The sequence below is a fragment of the Paroedura picta genome, chromosome 9, assembly GCF_049243985.1.
Source record: "Paroedura picta isolate Pp20150507F chromosome 9, Ppicta_v3.0, whole genome shotgun sequence".
Taxonomy (NCBI): Eukaryota; Metazoa; Chordata; class Lepidosauria; order Squamata; family Gekkonidae; genus Paroedura; species Paroedura picta.
The window spans coordinates 32,555,264-32,571,289 of NC_135377.1; the positions used below are offsets into that span (position 1 = coordinate 32,555,264).

Here is a 16,026-nt window from a genome sequence, read left to right on the forward strand (position 1 = left end):
CCTGAACAGCCATCTGGTAAGTGTTTGGGGAAGCCTGCTTTAGACCCTTCGATACTCATAAGTTTATTCCACTGACATTAAAATGTAGACAGGAAAGCTGCATTAAAACAGCATGACAGAATAAGAATGATTTCTTCTATATTTACCTGTAACTTCTACTTTGCCATGCATTGTATCAATTCATGTTGCTTTCTTTTGAATGTAGGATCCTCATATCTGATCTACAAAAAGCAGTTGAAAAGCAAAGTGGTTTGAGGTTATCCAGGAATCGTAGATCATTACCAGGATACAGCTATGAGATATATCATTCACTGGAAGAAGTATGTACCACAAAAATATTTTCTCATATATTTGGAAGTGCCCATTTGTGCCCAGGAATGAAAAGATGCTAGCAAAATCATAAATTTATATTGTTGCTTTGATGAGCAAATTTGAAATAAGGCTTTATGCAATACAGGAAACTATGATAAACTAAGGTCTTTTTTGCCTCTGGTAGAGTATGCTAGTGTTTTAATATTTGATTAATATTTATGCTCCATTTCATATCTGAATTCATGGATATTTCTGCTAAAAGAAAATTATTAAAATTTCCTCTTGTTTGGTAATTCCAGATTCAAAGTTGGATGCATCATCTGAATAAAACTCATTCAGATCTTGTTCATATGTTCTCTGTTGGGAAGTCATATGAAGGAAGACCACTTTTTGCACTAAAGGTAAAATTTAACTAGGTCAGCAGGAGATATGAAGGTTCAGGGGAATGCCTACCCAGAAACAAGAATCTTCCATTAGTGATTGTGTTAGTTAAGCATCTGGGTACTGGGATGGGAAGTAGTGACTTACTCCATGATGTGTATGGTAAGTTAGTTATATACATTTCTATATTACATGGACCACTTCTCCTAAGAAGGCACTTTGCACGGATATTCATTGCTGTGAATTATTCCTCAAGATCTCTCACACAAATTGTAAATTAAGAAAAAAGAAAAATACAAAATCAATATTTATTTTTAAGAGACCGTCATGCATCCTACTGCAGGCTGGAGAATACTCCTTAGGTTGGGAGGCTATTTCTCGAGCCAAAGTTATCTTCCTCCAACTTCAGTGGCTCTTGCACTGAGAAAATCTGGAGGAAGGCTTCTGTCATTGCATAATGTAATGGTAGGATAGATGTCACTGTGCCCAAGATCCAAAGAACTGGGAAACTGGTTCCATAAGCCAAAGAGGCTTTGCATGTGTTTTCCTTCTAAAAGCAACTCCCATGCTGCATAGCAAATTATTTTGAGAAACTGAGTAGATTTCAAAACAAGTTGTATGACATTATTAATTATCAGGTCTTCAAAGGGCTTCAACTGGGTTACCACAAGCCCTTTGCATGACACTGACCGTTTACGCACTGGGAACTTCACTGCCCCAGATCCCGTGCAGGAGCACAAATCAATGGCGGATGAGGCGCACTGAGCCAAATGCTCCTCCGTGTGGGTGCAGGAAGAGGTGGGGCAACCTGCCATGGCTAAAACTCCAGCCTGCAGCCCGGCATGAAACCTCCAGTGCATAAATGGTCACTAAGCAGTTCTTTTTATTCTGATTTAGCATTGTATTCTTACATATGCATGCTTGCTGTTGCAGCTAGGCAAAAGGTCACAAGTTTACAAGAAAGCTGTGTGGATGGATTGTGGAATCCATGCAAGAGAATGGATTGGCCCAGCCTTTTGCCAGTGGTTTGTGAAAGAAGTAAGTATGTACTTCATAACAGTATTGTCAATTTAGGAAACTTTCCTGTCAGCAAACAAGGCATGCTGCCAAGGCAGAAATGCACTCAATTTCAGTGTCCATTTGTAATGGTTCACTAGAGTTTAAGCGTCTTTATCTGTCAGCAACAAGGAGAGGTAGGAATGCTCTCATATCTCACATGCTTTTGAGAAAGTAATTCTAGCAGTAGCAGTGCAGGTTAATCTGCTGTCAATAGTAACCTACTTAGATAAGACAGAAATGGACTCATTCATCCTGGTATAAAGCACAGTTCCACTCTTATAGTGGCTGACACAGTACTTCTTGGTGATGTTCAGATTATGAGCAAATCAGAAAGAAAGGCTACTGAAGAGACTGCACAAGTATGAATTGCTCACATTTCTAAATTCCTCTTTTCAATGCACTAATTAAGCAAACTTGAATCTCTTGAGGGCTTTTATTTGGGGGAGGGCACTAAGGAAAACGTTTTTCTAGCAGCAACATATCCAGAAAGTTCACTTATCTAAGCAATATGTATTTAATATACCTGATTTTCTGGACCAGTTTCTAAGAAGAAGAAGAGTTGGTTCTTATATGCCACTTTTCTCTACCCGAAGGAGGCTCAAAGCAGCTTACAGTCGCTTTCCCTTTCCTCTCCCCACAACAGACAACCTGTGAGGTGGGTGAGGCTGAGAGATCCCTGATATCACTGCTCGGTCAGAACAGCTTTATCAGTGCTGTGGTGAGCCCAAGGTCACCCAGCTGGCTGCATGTGGGGGAGTGCAGAATCAAACCTCATGCCAGATTAGAAGTCCGCACTCCTAACCACTAAACCAAATTGGCTCTGAGAATAAAGGAAGACAAGTCTACCAATATCTATTAATCAAGGATTGCATATGCTAGGATTGCATATACTATTAATCAAAGATTGCATATGCTATTCTCTTATTTAAGAAATTCATAGGGAGAAAGCAATGAAAAATTACTAAATTAACATTCATCCAAAAGTTTAACACTATCTCTCATCTAGGTCTTAATAAGGATTTGGCATTTTTTACCCACTATAGGTACTGATTTTTAGCAGATTCCCCCTTTACAGACATTAATTAGTTCAGTCTATTTGGATCTGCACATTATACATTTGCATATCATGGCTCACCTGGCACTAGAACTAATTCAACTTAATTTTACTTTGCTGATCAGCTGGGAGTGGCAATGCATGGACTGACTGCTCTGCATGGATAGACTGCTCTCTTGTATGGACATTGTTTAAATCTCCCTCCTTCCCTTCCCAACTTCACACATCTGCTGAAGTAATTCTGGCTCAGGAAAGCTTATGCTGGAACACATGTTGTCAGTATTTAAGGAGTTACTAGACTAATACTGCTAGACATGGAATGATGGTTTATATGGACCTCTGGTTTGTCATTCTTAACAAGAGAAGCTGTGGTGTACAGAAGTTCTAGCATCTTATCTTAAGACTTAAATGTTGAAAACAGGAAAAGGGTGTAAGTTTAATGTACACTTATATGTTCCTATTCCTGTACTTTACTTAGACCCCTGCCTACTTTTATTTTGCCAGATATTACTGTTTTCCCATAAATATGCCTTAGCACAACATGCTGTATAGGCAGCAACTTGGGGAATGGATTTTGTTGCATGGAAAATATGGAACATTTAAAGGAAAATACTGCTTTAAAGTTGAAGAAAGTGGAAATAATAAGATTGTATTTCTTGAACTCTTTTGTTCTGAGCAGCTGAGTTGTAACACTTTCTTGTTTATATTGTACCTAGTGAAACCAATGTGATATTGCTGAACTTTAGGGTGCAGTGTGTAAAGGTTCCAAATGAGAGCTGAATTTCTAGTCCCTTTCAGATTAATGCTTGTCAATCAATAATTTTTTGTGAGGGTTGTTAAAAGCCAAGAGTGCAGTACCTCACTATCACCACAAGGTGGCATGCTGTGCACTCTTTTGTAACTAAGGAAATTGCTTCTGATTTCTGTGTCTTCAAGGCTATGGTTTTAAATATCTTTTGACATGTCATAAATTCAGTGTGATCACGATGCTCTATTTTCAGTTCCACCTACAATAAATTTTGGGATTAAAACCCCTTCAATTTCATTCAGAATAACAAACATGGTTGGTTGGTTGTTTGGCTGCAACAAACTTGATGATGGTGATAAAGAGATATCACTGCAGCAGCCTATTAAGCGCAGAGGAAATTTTCCAGTGACAGTCCTCAGACCTGACTCCTTTGTAATTATTAACAGAGCATAGATACCCCTGAATCCAAGTTTTAACTGCCTAGTAATTTTACTTACAAATGGGAATTGCTCCAAGTTAAAATATACAATAGAGGGAATTCCATGGTTTTTTCTTCATGTATATGTTCAGATCCATAAAATTGTCTGAATTTTATTAACAATGCTAATATATTATGTTTTATGCAGCCATGTGGCCATCTGTGAATAATACACCCATATGGGCAGGGAATGATGTCTTCTCTGACCAGCAGAGTCCCTCTCTCTTCTGGCAGAGCAACAGCAAAAATTAATGTTCATGTATTAATTTTATTGTTTTAGGTTACTTTACAAGTGAACTCATGTGGCCAAGTTGATTAGTATTTGACGTGTATTCTTATGATGACTACACAGACACATAACTGTAAACATTATTTGTCTGAAATGCTGTATTCGTTGTAAATATTGACCCAGTGTAAAAACTTTATACTGAAATCCAGAGAGAGTTAAAGGATAAGACTTACAGTGCAATCTTTAAGAACCCTTTACTGGATCTAGAAGAGTGTAACTCTGTTTAGGATTTTGCTGTTAATTAGCTCAGTAAGTTATTTTCAAAAATAGGGTGCAATGCTGAAAGTGATGATGACTGACTGATCACGAAGTAATCACAAAGAAGAGTTCCCCTGAAAACCTGCCAATTAGTTTTCCCTCATACATGTGAAACCACAGATCAGACCTCTAACATCTGGCATTAAAACACGAGTCACAGAGGATGTGACTTCCAGCCTGTAGCTCCTGTACCTCTCCTTTCCGAAGAGAAACATAAATGATCAAGTAACACATGATTTTGCAAATACATTAACAATCAAGGTGTGAATGCATCCATCTCTATCTATCACTACCAGGGTGATATCAGAACAGAAACAGATGACCGACACATACATCTGCAACCATTTCTGCTGTATAGCCTTCTTGCAAACTGAACAGGGATTTGACCACAGGCACCATTTCTTGGTTAGGATCTTTCTGACCACAGAATCACCACTGGGATGTTTTCCTGCTTATCTACCAGGCCATCTGCTAGGGAAGAGAATTTAGTACACCTGTTCTCATTCTCCTGAATTAAATTCTGCCACTTACAGTGTGTTATAGTACCTGAAACAAAAAGGCATGAAGGATTCAATCCTCCCCGATAAACATCTTTATTAACCTGGAATTGGACCAGGGTAGCATTTACGGTTAGGTCCTTTTTAACAATGATATCACTACCAAGTCAGTGCCTCTCTGGCATGGAGTTCTGACCTTTGGATCAGAGAATGTTTTGGTTGGATGAAGGAGAACTGTGTTTCTGTGTTAGCCCTGGGAATAGTAGGTGCTGAATTATACCTAGGAATGTTGAGAACTTGGCAATAATTATAATCAGCACTTGAACTTTCCTTGTTCAAAATGCCCAGTTTTTTTTTCTTGAGTTTATTCTTTTGTTGGATTGCTTCAAAGTTTTGCTTGTAAGTAGTATTGCACGCACTTTTGCATCTGTACAGTGGCAGCATTCAGCATCCAGCCAGGTAAGTTGCGATCACACATGCCTGATTATTATTCACCAAGTAATCAGGGGATGTCTCTTTTAAAAACAGGTTAGGTTAGTTTCTATGTGCTGTTTTCAGATCCATATTGTTAGTAACAGTCCTTTTTTCTGTAAATCTTCATGGCAAAGTTAACTTTAATCAATTTCAAGTTTCTATGCTTTGAGCTACATTTCTCCAGACAAATAGAGTAAGGGTATGATTCCCAGGGGGATCTCTGCTGTCATTATAGCTTTTCAGCATTTCTGTCAGGCTGCTGAATGCCGAAAGTGAGGATCGATATAGTGAGGATGCCAAGTTCTCTCCTTCTCACCCACCAGCCAATCAATCTTTATCTGACCCTGATCTTAAGCTTTCCTTTCTATCTCCCTGGCAGCCTCTGCCCAGATTCTCATAGCCTTGTCTAAAACTCTAACCAGTACACCACACTGATTTTTTGTAGGATGGTTGCTGTTGAACTGCAGCAAGCAGACAGATCTAGATAAGTCATGCAGTTCACTTGACAGTAAGTAGCCCAGTGGTTGCTGGCTGGCCTGGCCACAGTGACTCTTCCCTCAAAGGACAAAAGAGCCCCGTTCTTCTCCAAAACTTTTACTGACAAAAAAGCAAGGCAATATTGTTGTAATTGCTTAACAATGGTCACCAAGAGAATTCCCCCCTTAAATGTACAGATGCCATTTCTATCCCTAAGTTTTAATTATTATTATTTTAGAGTTTAGAGTTATCTGCAAATCTGGAACTAGCTTCAGTTTTGTAGAAAGATCTGTCTTGTTTGATTATGGACCCAAGCTCCAGATTTAAGTATCCACAGATAGGACCACATTGAGAATTAGATATATTGATGATAGTTTCATGGGTATTGTGTTACCATCTATATCATATACACACACCTACCCTATTTTCATTTCTAGGCTCTCCAGACATATCAAACTGACTCAGCCATGAGAAGAATGCTAAATCAACTATATTTCTACATCATGCCTATTTTTAATGTGGATGGATACCATTTCAGCTGGACCCATGTAAGCAATTAAAGAATTGATGCACCTTACATAAATACTCATATACCCAACAATGCAATCCAAATAATGTTTTCCTGGGAGTAAACCCCACTTAATAAATTTAAATAAGTTTCAGCTTAGGATGTAGCTGCTACAGGGTTAGCCTGCGTAGAGTTATACCAATCTATTAAATCACTATAATACGAAGGTCGAAGCCTTAACAATCAAACAAACTTAAATATAATACACAACACTGAGTGACAAGTAACAAGTCTCATTTGTCCACAGTACATATACAAAAGTTATAAAACATGACTAAAAATTACTACCACAAAATGAAATAAATAAAAATAAAAAGGAATTATAAATAAGCTACAATGAGGATTCTTCAGCCATACTAGGGACAAGCCTCTTCCTAATAATTATAGCAGAAATTAATTTAGCAACCATTAAAGTAACAAAAGGTAATACATTTGTCAAAAATAATATGATTTTATCTTCATCAGAACCAGAAAGAGTAGTCAATATTGTATTCAAGAATTTGAATATCATCATATATCATCATATAAGGGGCAACACAAGACATAATGAATGAGATCTTCTACATGGTTAAGCCCAAAAGGGCACAACCAGCAATCTGGTGAGACTCGATTAAATCTCCTATGTGCTGAAGGAGAGGTCTGGAACCTTACCCTAGTAAAGGGTTTTCTTAGACAGGCATGGGATCATTTAAATAGCTTGAGGAAGATCTGGCATATTTAAGCCCTGGGTACAACCAGGAAAATGTGGAGGTTTGACCCAGGTCCCTATCACATAGGGCATCTTTTCCACAGACCCAACCTTGAATTTTACAAAACTTCCAGGGAATGGAAAGAGAGTAAACCATATAATTACAAGACAGGGGGAAACATAGTAGACCAGTAATTCCTTTCCAAATAAAACTGAAAGCAGAATTTCAGTAGGTGAGTGTTGGGTTTATTGGCAAGTCTTAAATAGAATTTCAGAAGTTTCAAATGCACAATGGGGATTTTATATGGAAGACCAACAGTTCAAAGAAAAGCAGCTAGGGAGCCTTGTGGTAGACCACAAATTTTCCTAAAAGCAGTTCCACAGACCTGCAAGATGGAGTTGTCCTACCAGGCATATAGTTGAGGCCTAGAACCCATCAACCTATCTGGACTCCCCATGCACTCAAATAGACATCTTGCACTGCCAAAATATTGAATCATTGAGTTTTGCACTTTCTCACACACACAAATACACACCACTGCAGGAAGGAAAGAGATGATTCTGGCCGGTAAAGGACAGGAAATAGGAAATGTTTTTTAAAATATTCATTTTATTTTTTCTGTGAAACTGTGATTATGTTTTTATTCAGATTTGTATCTGCACAGACTCTCCATAGGATATAATGGAGGGATGGAGGCACTCTCTTCGGAAGCCTCTAGAAGGGGACCCCGTGGAACAATCATTATGGAATTTGGAGGGGAGTCAGGGAAGAGCCTCCCAGAGCTACCCTGAAAGTTTGACGGCTCTACCTCAAACCTGAAATTCCCATTATGGTGCCATAGACTTTCATGGGCGCCGAAGCCCAGACGGCCGGATCGGGCCCTTAGTGATTCGAGTCCTTTTATGGGAGGGAGAAGAATCGTTCCTGATTGGGGGGAGAAAACTTTAAAGAGGCATGCTTTGTGTGACAACTTAGGAAATAATTATTTTTGGCTTTGCCTACATGATTGTATGCATATTCATTGCCCCAGGCAGTTTGCTTAAAAACAACAAAAAAAAACCATTCCCTAGAAAAGGGAGAGGGTAGCAGGTGCGAGGACAGGACATTGGTGTAGTGGTTAGGAGTGCGGACTTCTAATCTGCACTCCCCCACATGCAACCAGCTGGGTGACCTTGGGCTTGCCACAGCACTGAGAAAACTGCTCTGACCAAACAGGAATATCAGGGCTCTCTCAACCTCACCCACCTCACAGGGTGTCTGTTCTGGGGAGAGGAAAGGGAAGGTGAGTGTAAGGTGATTGTAAGCCACTCTGTAAGCGCTTCTTTGCATCCATACATTTCTTTATCATGTGGCCTGCTGTAGCTCATGCTTTTTAGGTTGGGGAATCCACCTTATGCAATTCTCCAGCAAGTGCTTTAAAATGGAGGAAATAGCTAGCGGTTTGTTGCTTGGATGCTGGATATTGATGATGTTTTCCGAAATGCCAAAAATGTAGTGTCATCACCAGGTAAGCATTTCACTATATTTATGGTGTGCAGCAAAACCCTTAGAGTGCCATCTTAAACAAGTGTATTCCAACTCCGAAGCAATGAAGCTTATTCTTAGGAAAGTGTTTTTAGGATTGCACTACTAGTCCAGTATTTTAGAATGTGTGCAACTGTGTGTGCATGGGTGTTTGAAAGAAAAGTTAAATAATTCATGGAATATCTTTAGAAGGCTTCATGTAATATGTGTAATGCTGTCTTACCTCTCTGTATATTGTATTTTCATACTCTAAAAATGTATGGCTAGGATCGATTTTGGAGGAAAACAAGATCAAAGAATTCAAGGTTCCACTGCCATGGTGTAGATGCTAATCGTAACTGGAAAGTGAAATGGTGTGGTAAGTATAGAAATAGTCTGAATTTGAATAGCAAGCAGTGTAACCTCTTTTACTATCCAGAGAACTGAAGGGCTGTGAATTATAAATAATGTCTATGGCTGGAGATATGATTATTCCAATGGAATTATGCAACAGTCAAGAATATATCTTTTTAAAAATTGTACTTTTGCTGGAGTTTTTCCCTTTTCTGCCTCTCATTAGCTGGCTATAGTTTATTCTACCATCTGCCACTTGGCTTCTGTTCCCTTTGGGGCTGTCACCACGGAGGCTTCACGGTAACAAAAGAGGTTTCCTGTATTTGAAAGTCACAGCAGTTCTTATACAGTCACACATTCCAATTTCTTATTCATAGTTAATAACATAAAAATGATGTACACAGCAATTTTCATGTCATGAGACTTTTCAGTATGGTGTTACAGTACTACTGATAGTATATTGTATTACTACTATAATAGCACTACATGGAGTGTCCCCAAACCCACTTTTTCCACTGGAGGACTCTGAAGTTTGACTAGTGCCATGGGTTCCACATACTGTATGTGACAAATCTACTCAGAGCACCTCAGTATGCATTTATATTATGACCTGAATAAACGGATAAGCTGCCCCAACTTCATTTGTGCTGCTACCACAGTATTTATTTACTTATGACATTTTTGTCACATCATCAGCATCCTGCCGAAGTGTAGCTTGCAAGCAAAAGCATCATAAAATCATCATCAGTTACCAATATAAATAATTAAAAAGCTATTTAAAAAAGAATAAGCTACTATAGCCTGGTCACTGCATTTCCGAACAGTCAAAAGTCTCTGGACACTTTTCAAAATCAGACCCATTACAGTAATCTGCTCAGGATATGAACAGATAGATGACCATGGCCAGGCTATGCTTTTCAAGGAAATGCCATAACCTAATGTCCATTGTCTTGTTTTAATGGGTTGTTTTATATCGTTATATTATTTTAATTGTAAGCTGGTTCTACCAGACTCTGAAGAGATGATACCTCTCTCCAAATCCCTGGATGGCTTCTCCTAGCAGTTTCAGCAGTATATTAGCCATTTAAGCCACCAGGAAAAGTCCTGATGGGAAGGAGGCATGGGGACCCTGCCCCTCACCAGAGCCACCCCTGCCTCCAAGCAAGGGGCTGCCTTTGTCTACCCTTTGCAGGGTAGGTGGCAGCTACTGCTATGGTGAGCTGGCAACCCAGCCTCCCAGTCCACCCCTGTGGTTATATTATTATACTTTCCAGTACACGAAATGTTCATTCAGTATTACCTTTCATAAAAGGTATCTTTTTTACATCAGGAGATTTCTTAACATTAGACCATGAAGTTCAAATTACCCAAAACTGCATTTCTTGTTGTTTGGCATCTAGAAGTGTATCCTATCTTGAAGCTGCTATATCAAGAATTGCTTAGTCACCTTTTTGTAAGAGTTAAAGATAGCAATCCTTTCTCTGACATACTTCAAAAGTCAATGAGTGTGAAATCTTCTCCTAGTTGTGATTTCAGGAGTTGTGTTCAGTGTTTTTTCTTGTATCAGGCCTTGCTAAAATGATAAGTGAATCCTGTACTTGGCAATGTCTTAGGTCAGGGGTAGCCAACCTGTGGTCCTCCAGATGTCCATGGACTACAATTCCCATGAGCCCCTGCCAATTCATGGGAATTGTAGTCCATGAACATCTGGAAGACCACAGGTTGACTACCCCTGTCTTAGGTTATTTAGCCCTGAAAAATGACAGCATTAGTAACATGTTAGTAAAACTTAAAACTTTGTAAGGGCATGTAACATATTTGAGGATATCACCTTCACCCCCTTCATTTTATTTCTTCATATGCATTCTACTCCTTTATATTTGGTGATCTTTAATTCATTTGTAATAGCTGAAATCAAATCAAATAAATTATTATGTGGCTTACAGTTTTAAAATGACACTCCTTCCTCTGCAACAAATGTCTGAAATGCCTTCTGCAAGTTTTAATTTTAATTTGGCATGAGGCAAAATATATTAATATAAAAATATGAAGGGGATCCTGCATTAATCCTGCTATTATGGTTAAGGTTTGGATGTCACAATAAGATGTAGCTTAAAATTGTGATTTGATTAAAAGTGATTAGTTTGTGATGCCTGAATATAAACAAATTGAAGTTTATTAGGAGACATCAAACTGAAATTTCAAATTGAGGATTATAGCTGATTTGCTATGAACTGCTGTATTAATAATAGTGTATTATGACATGGTAATTCACAAACCAGAGTTTGTTGTACAATATGTTCCCTGTAGCATTCTAGCTACAAATATTACCATAGGAAGGAGAAAAGCAAAAAGCAAAAAGCAGGGTAGCCATAGTTTATGTTCAATGCAGGATGTGTTACCTATCTCTGGTAAGCTAACCAGAGTTTGTTGTTCAAACCACACTTGAAACAAACTATGGTTTACCAAGATGTCTACGCACATTTTTTCCAAACCCAATTTCTTTTCCTTCTGTGAAGAATCTGCAGAGTTTTTTCTCTGAACATAGAAGTGCATATAGGAAGGCACACAGATATTGTACAACAATGATAAGATCTCTGTAACAAGATAACAATGTTCCTGCACAGATGATTTAAGAAAGAGACGGAAAAGGAGTAAAAGGTTTTAACTGAAACTGTTTTAAGACTACATAATGATTAAAACCATAAATTAGAAGGAAGATGATTTATCTCTTATGGATTTACCTCTTATTGGATTTACCTCTTATGCTTAACTGCATATCTTACTATTAAACAGATTTAAAGTATTTTTTAATTCAGTCAGATAGCATAAGACTTCCAATGATCAGTGCAACAGGGCTTGGATTACAGAACTGGAAAACATTGGTTTGTGCCAATGCTATGAGAGCTACTAAAGCCTAGGCCACGGCCTCATGTATCCCAAAAGATATATACAGATATAACTGGAACATGGTAAATCTCTTTCCTTCAATGCAAAAGTCACTGGGCTGTTTTTATATCTCTGTATATGTATACGTTGTGTTTTCCTTCTTCCATGCCAAGAGAAAACAAGATATGGAGGTTTCTTGAAGTTTTGTATTCTTGCAGGAAGATTTTCAGAATTCAACCATATTCTGGAAGAGCCCTGTAGGGCAGCACTGTCATTGCTTGTACTTCTGTTGGTTTGTTATGATAGTAACTCTTGACATTTGACAGTAGCTGACATTTACTGCATTCTGTTTTGTCCTAATTCTTTCTAAACCTGAAAAACATATCTGTTGGAACAAAGATAAAAAAGTAATGTTAAAATAAATCTAGCTGTATATGTCAGCTAGGTTTCTGTTCAGAATTTTGTATTTGTCTAGGGGGTGGGGGTCATTGTAGAGATGATACTGAAAATTAGCATGGCTGAGATATCTATCTGGAATCCAAGCAGCTGATCAATTTTTTAAATTTTAAAATAATTTTAGCTGTCAAACAGATTTTAGAAAAGGAAGAACATTTTGTTAGACACTCAAAATGAAACAAATAGCTCATGGTAAAATAAATTATCAAATCAATATAAAAGTGATTATTTTCTTCTGGTTTGAAGACTTCCTTCCGTGCCTTTTCACCAGTGTAGGCCAAACAATAAAGATTAAATCATGCTGTATCATTTTTGGGGTATCACTATACTGACTACAGTTGCAACTATAACTGAGGACACACATCATATTATGCAGTTTCAACTGTAAAATGTACTGTAGCAAGAAATCCAGATGCTATATAATCTCTGCTTGAATCACATGACTGCCATCTGCCAGTCGTCATAAAATAGCCTTGGGCTACAGTAATCTCTTACTATACCCTCCCATTTCAACCATTATAAATGGTATAAACCATTTAGTAGTTTTATTGTAACTTTGTTTAGAAATCAGATGTTTATGGAAGACAAATAACACATTTAAATTTGTTGGACTGTTTCCATGTATTACGTCCAAAGAGGCACACAATAAAACAACAAACAAAATGATAAAACACATTCACAATTAACAAAACATCCTTAGTCATTAAACTGCAGTTAAAACAGTGAATCAAAAAAAGCAGAAGATGTATTTAAGTAGTGTGTAAGAGAACAAAACAGCAGCTAGAAAGCAGCACAAAATAGAACAGTAAGACTAGTAATGTGATGGAGTATAAAAAGTATATAGGATTTTAAAAACAGTGAATTAACATAGCACTAAAAATACCTGGGCAAACAGACATTTTCTCACTGGGGTGAAAAAAAGATAGCAAACTAGGTACCACAGAAACTTCTGTGGGGAGGCCATTCCACAAATTAAACACTATTACTGGGGGGAAAAATATATGAGCCTCTTGTGGCGCAGAGTGGTAAGGCAGCCATCTGAAAGCTTTGCCCACGAGGCTGGGAGTTCAATCCTAGCAGCCGGCTCAAGGTTGACTCAGCCTTCCATCCTTCCGAGGTCGGTGAAATGAGTACCCAGCTTGCTGGGGGGTAAACGGTAATGACTGGGGAAGGCACTGGCAAACCACCCCGTATTGAGTCTGCCATGAAAACGCTAAAGGGCGTCACCCCAAGGGTCAGACATGACTCAGTGCTTGCACAGGGGATGCCTTTACCTTTACTGAAAAATAGGGTTATGTGTGGCGGTATCCAAAGCAGCCGTTTCAGGCCAATGCAGCCAGTGCCGCAAGGGGGGGAGGCACGGGTTCATCGGTTGGCGCATCGGGTTGTGTGCCAGCCCCCACGCCTCCCCCCGCAGGGCACTGGCTGCGTTGGCCTGGAACGGCCACTTTGGATGCCGCCATGCACAACTCTACTGAAAAACCTCTCCCTAGTAGACACTTACCTTCTCCAGAATTGGGGAGGGCACACAAAACTGGGATTGAGATGTTGTGAGTAAAGTAATTATGACCATGGTGACATCACAAACAAGAGCCTGCCTCCAATAGCCAAGTGTCTGATTTTCAGAATGAGGGGCATACACAGCAAGAGCTTTGATCTCCTTTGAAGTCCTTACATGTTACCTTAGTATTCATGAACATGTATTAGCATCCTTATCCATGGTTCCTCTATATATATGTGAAACAGCCTGGGGGGTGGAACATGTCTGGGTGTCCAAGTGTCCAAGTTGGAATAGAGCTGCCCCAGCTGCGATGGAGGGAGAGAGAGACAGAGGAAAGAACTGCCCCAAACTACACACCAGCCCTGCTTCCTTCCTACAAACCAGCCCTGAAATCCTGTTATGCCTCCTCCTGTGAGGCACATTGAGAGACATGCAGCGAGAGGGAGAGAAAGAGACACAGAGAGAGATCTGCACCTCCCAGTGTCCCCTGGGTCCTAGCGCCCATTGTATTCCTGGTTTCAGTGGGGTTTCTTGCTAGTACCATATAATTCTCAATTTCACCCGCTTCTACTAGTATCTCCTAAAATGCAGAGTTACTATAAACACTGAGTGTATTATATGGGGCATTTGAAGCCTAACCCCAGTATGTACCAGTTAGTGGTGAAGCTGACCAGGTCTGATCAGACAGCCATATGCAAACTACACATGTGCCTGAAAACACTTCCCATACATATCTCAACTATTCAGAGGTTCCATGGTAGATGTACAGGGGTTCATCAGCTGTCAAGTGGGTGTGGATGATTTCCTGACTAGAAAGCTGGAAAATAACTGGGTTATAGCATTTGGAAAGACATAAAAATAGGTGGTACTTGTAACTTTATCTGGCAACTCTTTGTTCAGTAGAAAATACACCATCTGTCCTCACCTCATCCACAAATGGCCATATCTATCTATGCAGATAGATCTTTGCATACCTTTGCTGAAGAGAATGAAGAGAAATCTTCATGCCTTAAACTACATACAGCATTGCCAGAGGTTTTCCTCTGCTATGATTAACACTATTTCATTATTTGCTAGCTAGTGAGCTAATAATCTAATTCTTCTATACTTTATATCATTAAGGATCGTCATCACATGCTGCTAGTTCTCATCTGCTTAACATTCTAAAAAGAGTGGTCAATGAAGCCCCTGCAGTAGCTGCAATACAACACTTGGTTATTACAGTGCAGTTGTATGCAGAGTTACTGCAATATAAACTCATTGGATTCAGTGGGCTTCGACTGGGGCAACACTTCATAGGATTGTATTGTCTGTATTCACAACTATTGTTGAATTCATTGTTGAGTGCGTACAAAAATCATGGAAAGACTCACACAGATATCCTAAGGAGGTGACTCCACTACAATACTTAACAATTCTGAGTAAAATTGTTCTTGTTTTAACTATGCATTTAAATTAAAGAGCTGTATTAGGGGATAGCAAGTTCTGAGTATCAATGGAACTTGTTTTCTGATACAAAAAGTACAGCAACTCCAGGAGTGGTTTAAGGATTCATGGGGCCCACAGCACCAGAGCCAGTGTAACGATTTGTGGGGTACAATTGCAAGGGAAGCAGCCAGACTGGGGACAGAGGGACCCTGCACGGTGGAAAGGCATGTCACTCCAAGTGCCCTTAAAGAGGGGAAAGGGGGGGGGGGAGAAGACAGGCTACAGCCCTGATCCATGCGGGGGCCCTGGAAGTGGATGGGGCCCTGGAAGCAGATGCTATGTGGATAAACTGGCTCTGAGCAACTCAGATGTGCTGTTGTGTCCTACCAACATGATAGAGCCAATTAAAAGTAATTGACATCATTCTGGATCCTTTCCATTTCTGCTTTCTTGGAACAAGATTATTTTTGTCAGTGTTAAGATATAAATACATTAACAGAGACAATGGCATGATATCTGTAGGCTGTCTTCATAGCTAATACCCATACAGATTTTAAAATCCATTATGATTTTTAGACGTTTTAACATTCCTATTTTTTTTCAATGTGCAG

General features: G+C 39.1%; 1 protein-coding gene and 1 long non-coding RNA gene across 4 annotated transcripts in view; one reads left to right on the top strand and one right to left on the bottom strand.

Annotated features, from left to right (window-relative positions):
• CPA6 (carboxypeptidase A6) overlaps nucleotides 1-16,026 on the top strand; it is a 46,869-nt gene that overhangs the window by 16,660 nt on the left and 14,183 nt on the right. Inside the window, exons 4-8 of the mRNA XM_077352222.1 lie at nucleotides 206-320; nucleotides 612-713; nucleotides 1,627-1,731; nucleotides 6,465-6,575; nucleotides 9,076-9,166. Of these exons, the coding sequence (XP_077208337.1) occupies nucleotides 206-320; nucleotides 612-713; nucleotides 1,627-1,731; nucleotides 6,465-6,575; nucleotides 9,076-9,166 (524 nt within the window). The remainder of the gene's footprint in view (nucleotides 1-205; nucleotides 321-611; nucleotides 714-1,626; nucleotides 1,732-6,464; nucleotides 6,576-9,075; nucleotides 9,167-16,026) is intronic.
• Nucleotides 11,935-16,026, bottom strand: part of LOC143844709 (uncharacterized) — a 38,106-nt gene continuing 34,014 nt past the window's right edge. For 2 of the 3 annotated variants that reach the window (XR_013234110.1, XR_013234108.1), the window contains exon 7: nucleotides 11,935-12,415. This is a non-coding gene — a long non-coding RNA (uncharacterized LOC143844709). Of the gene's footprint in view, nucleotides 12,416-13,990; nucleotides 16,021-16,026 lie in introns of those variants that run through there. The other variant, XR_013234109.1, reaches the window with a different exon arrangement.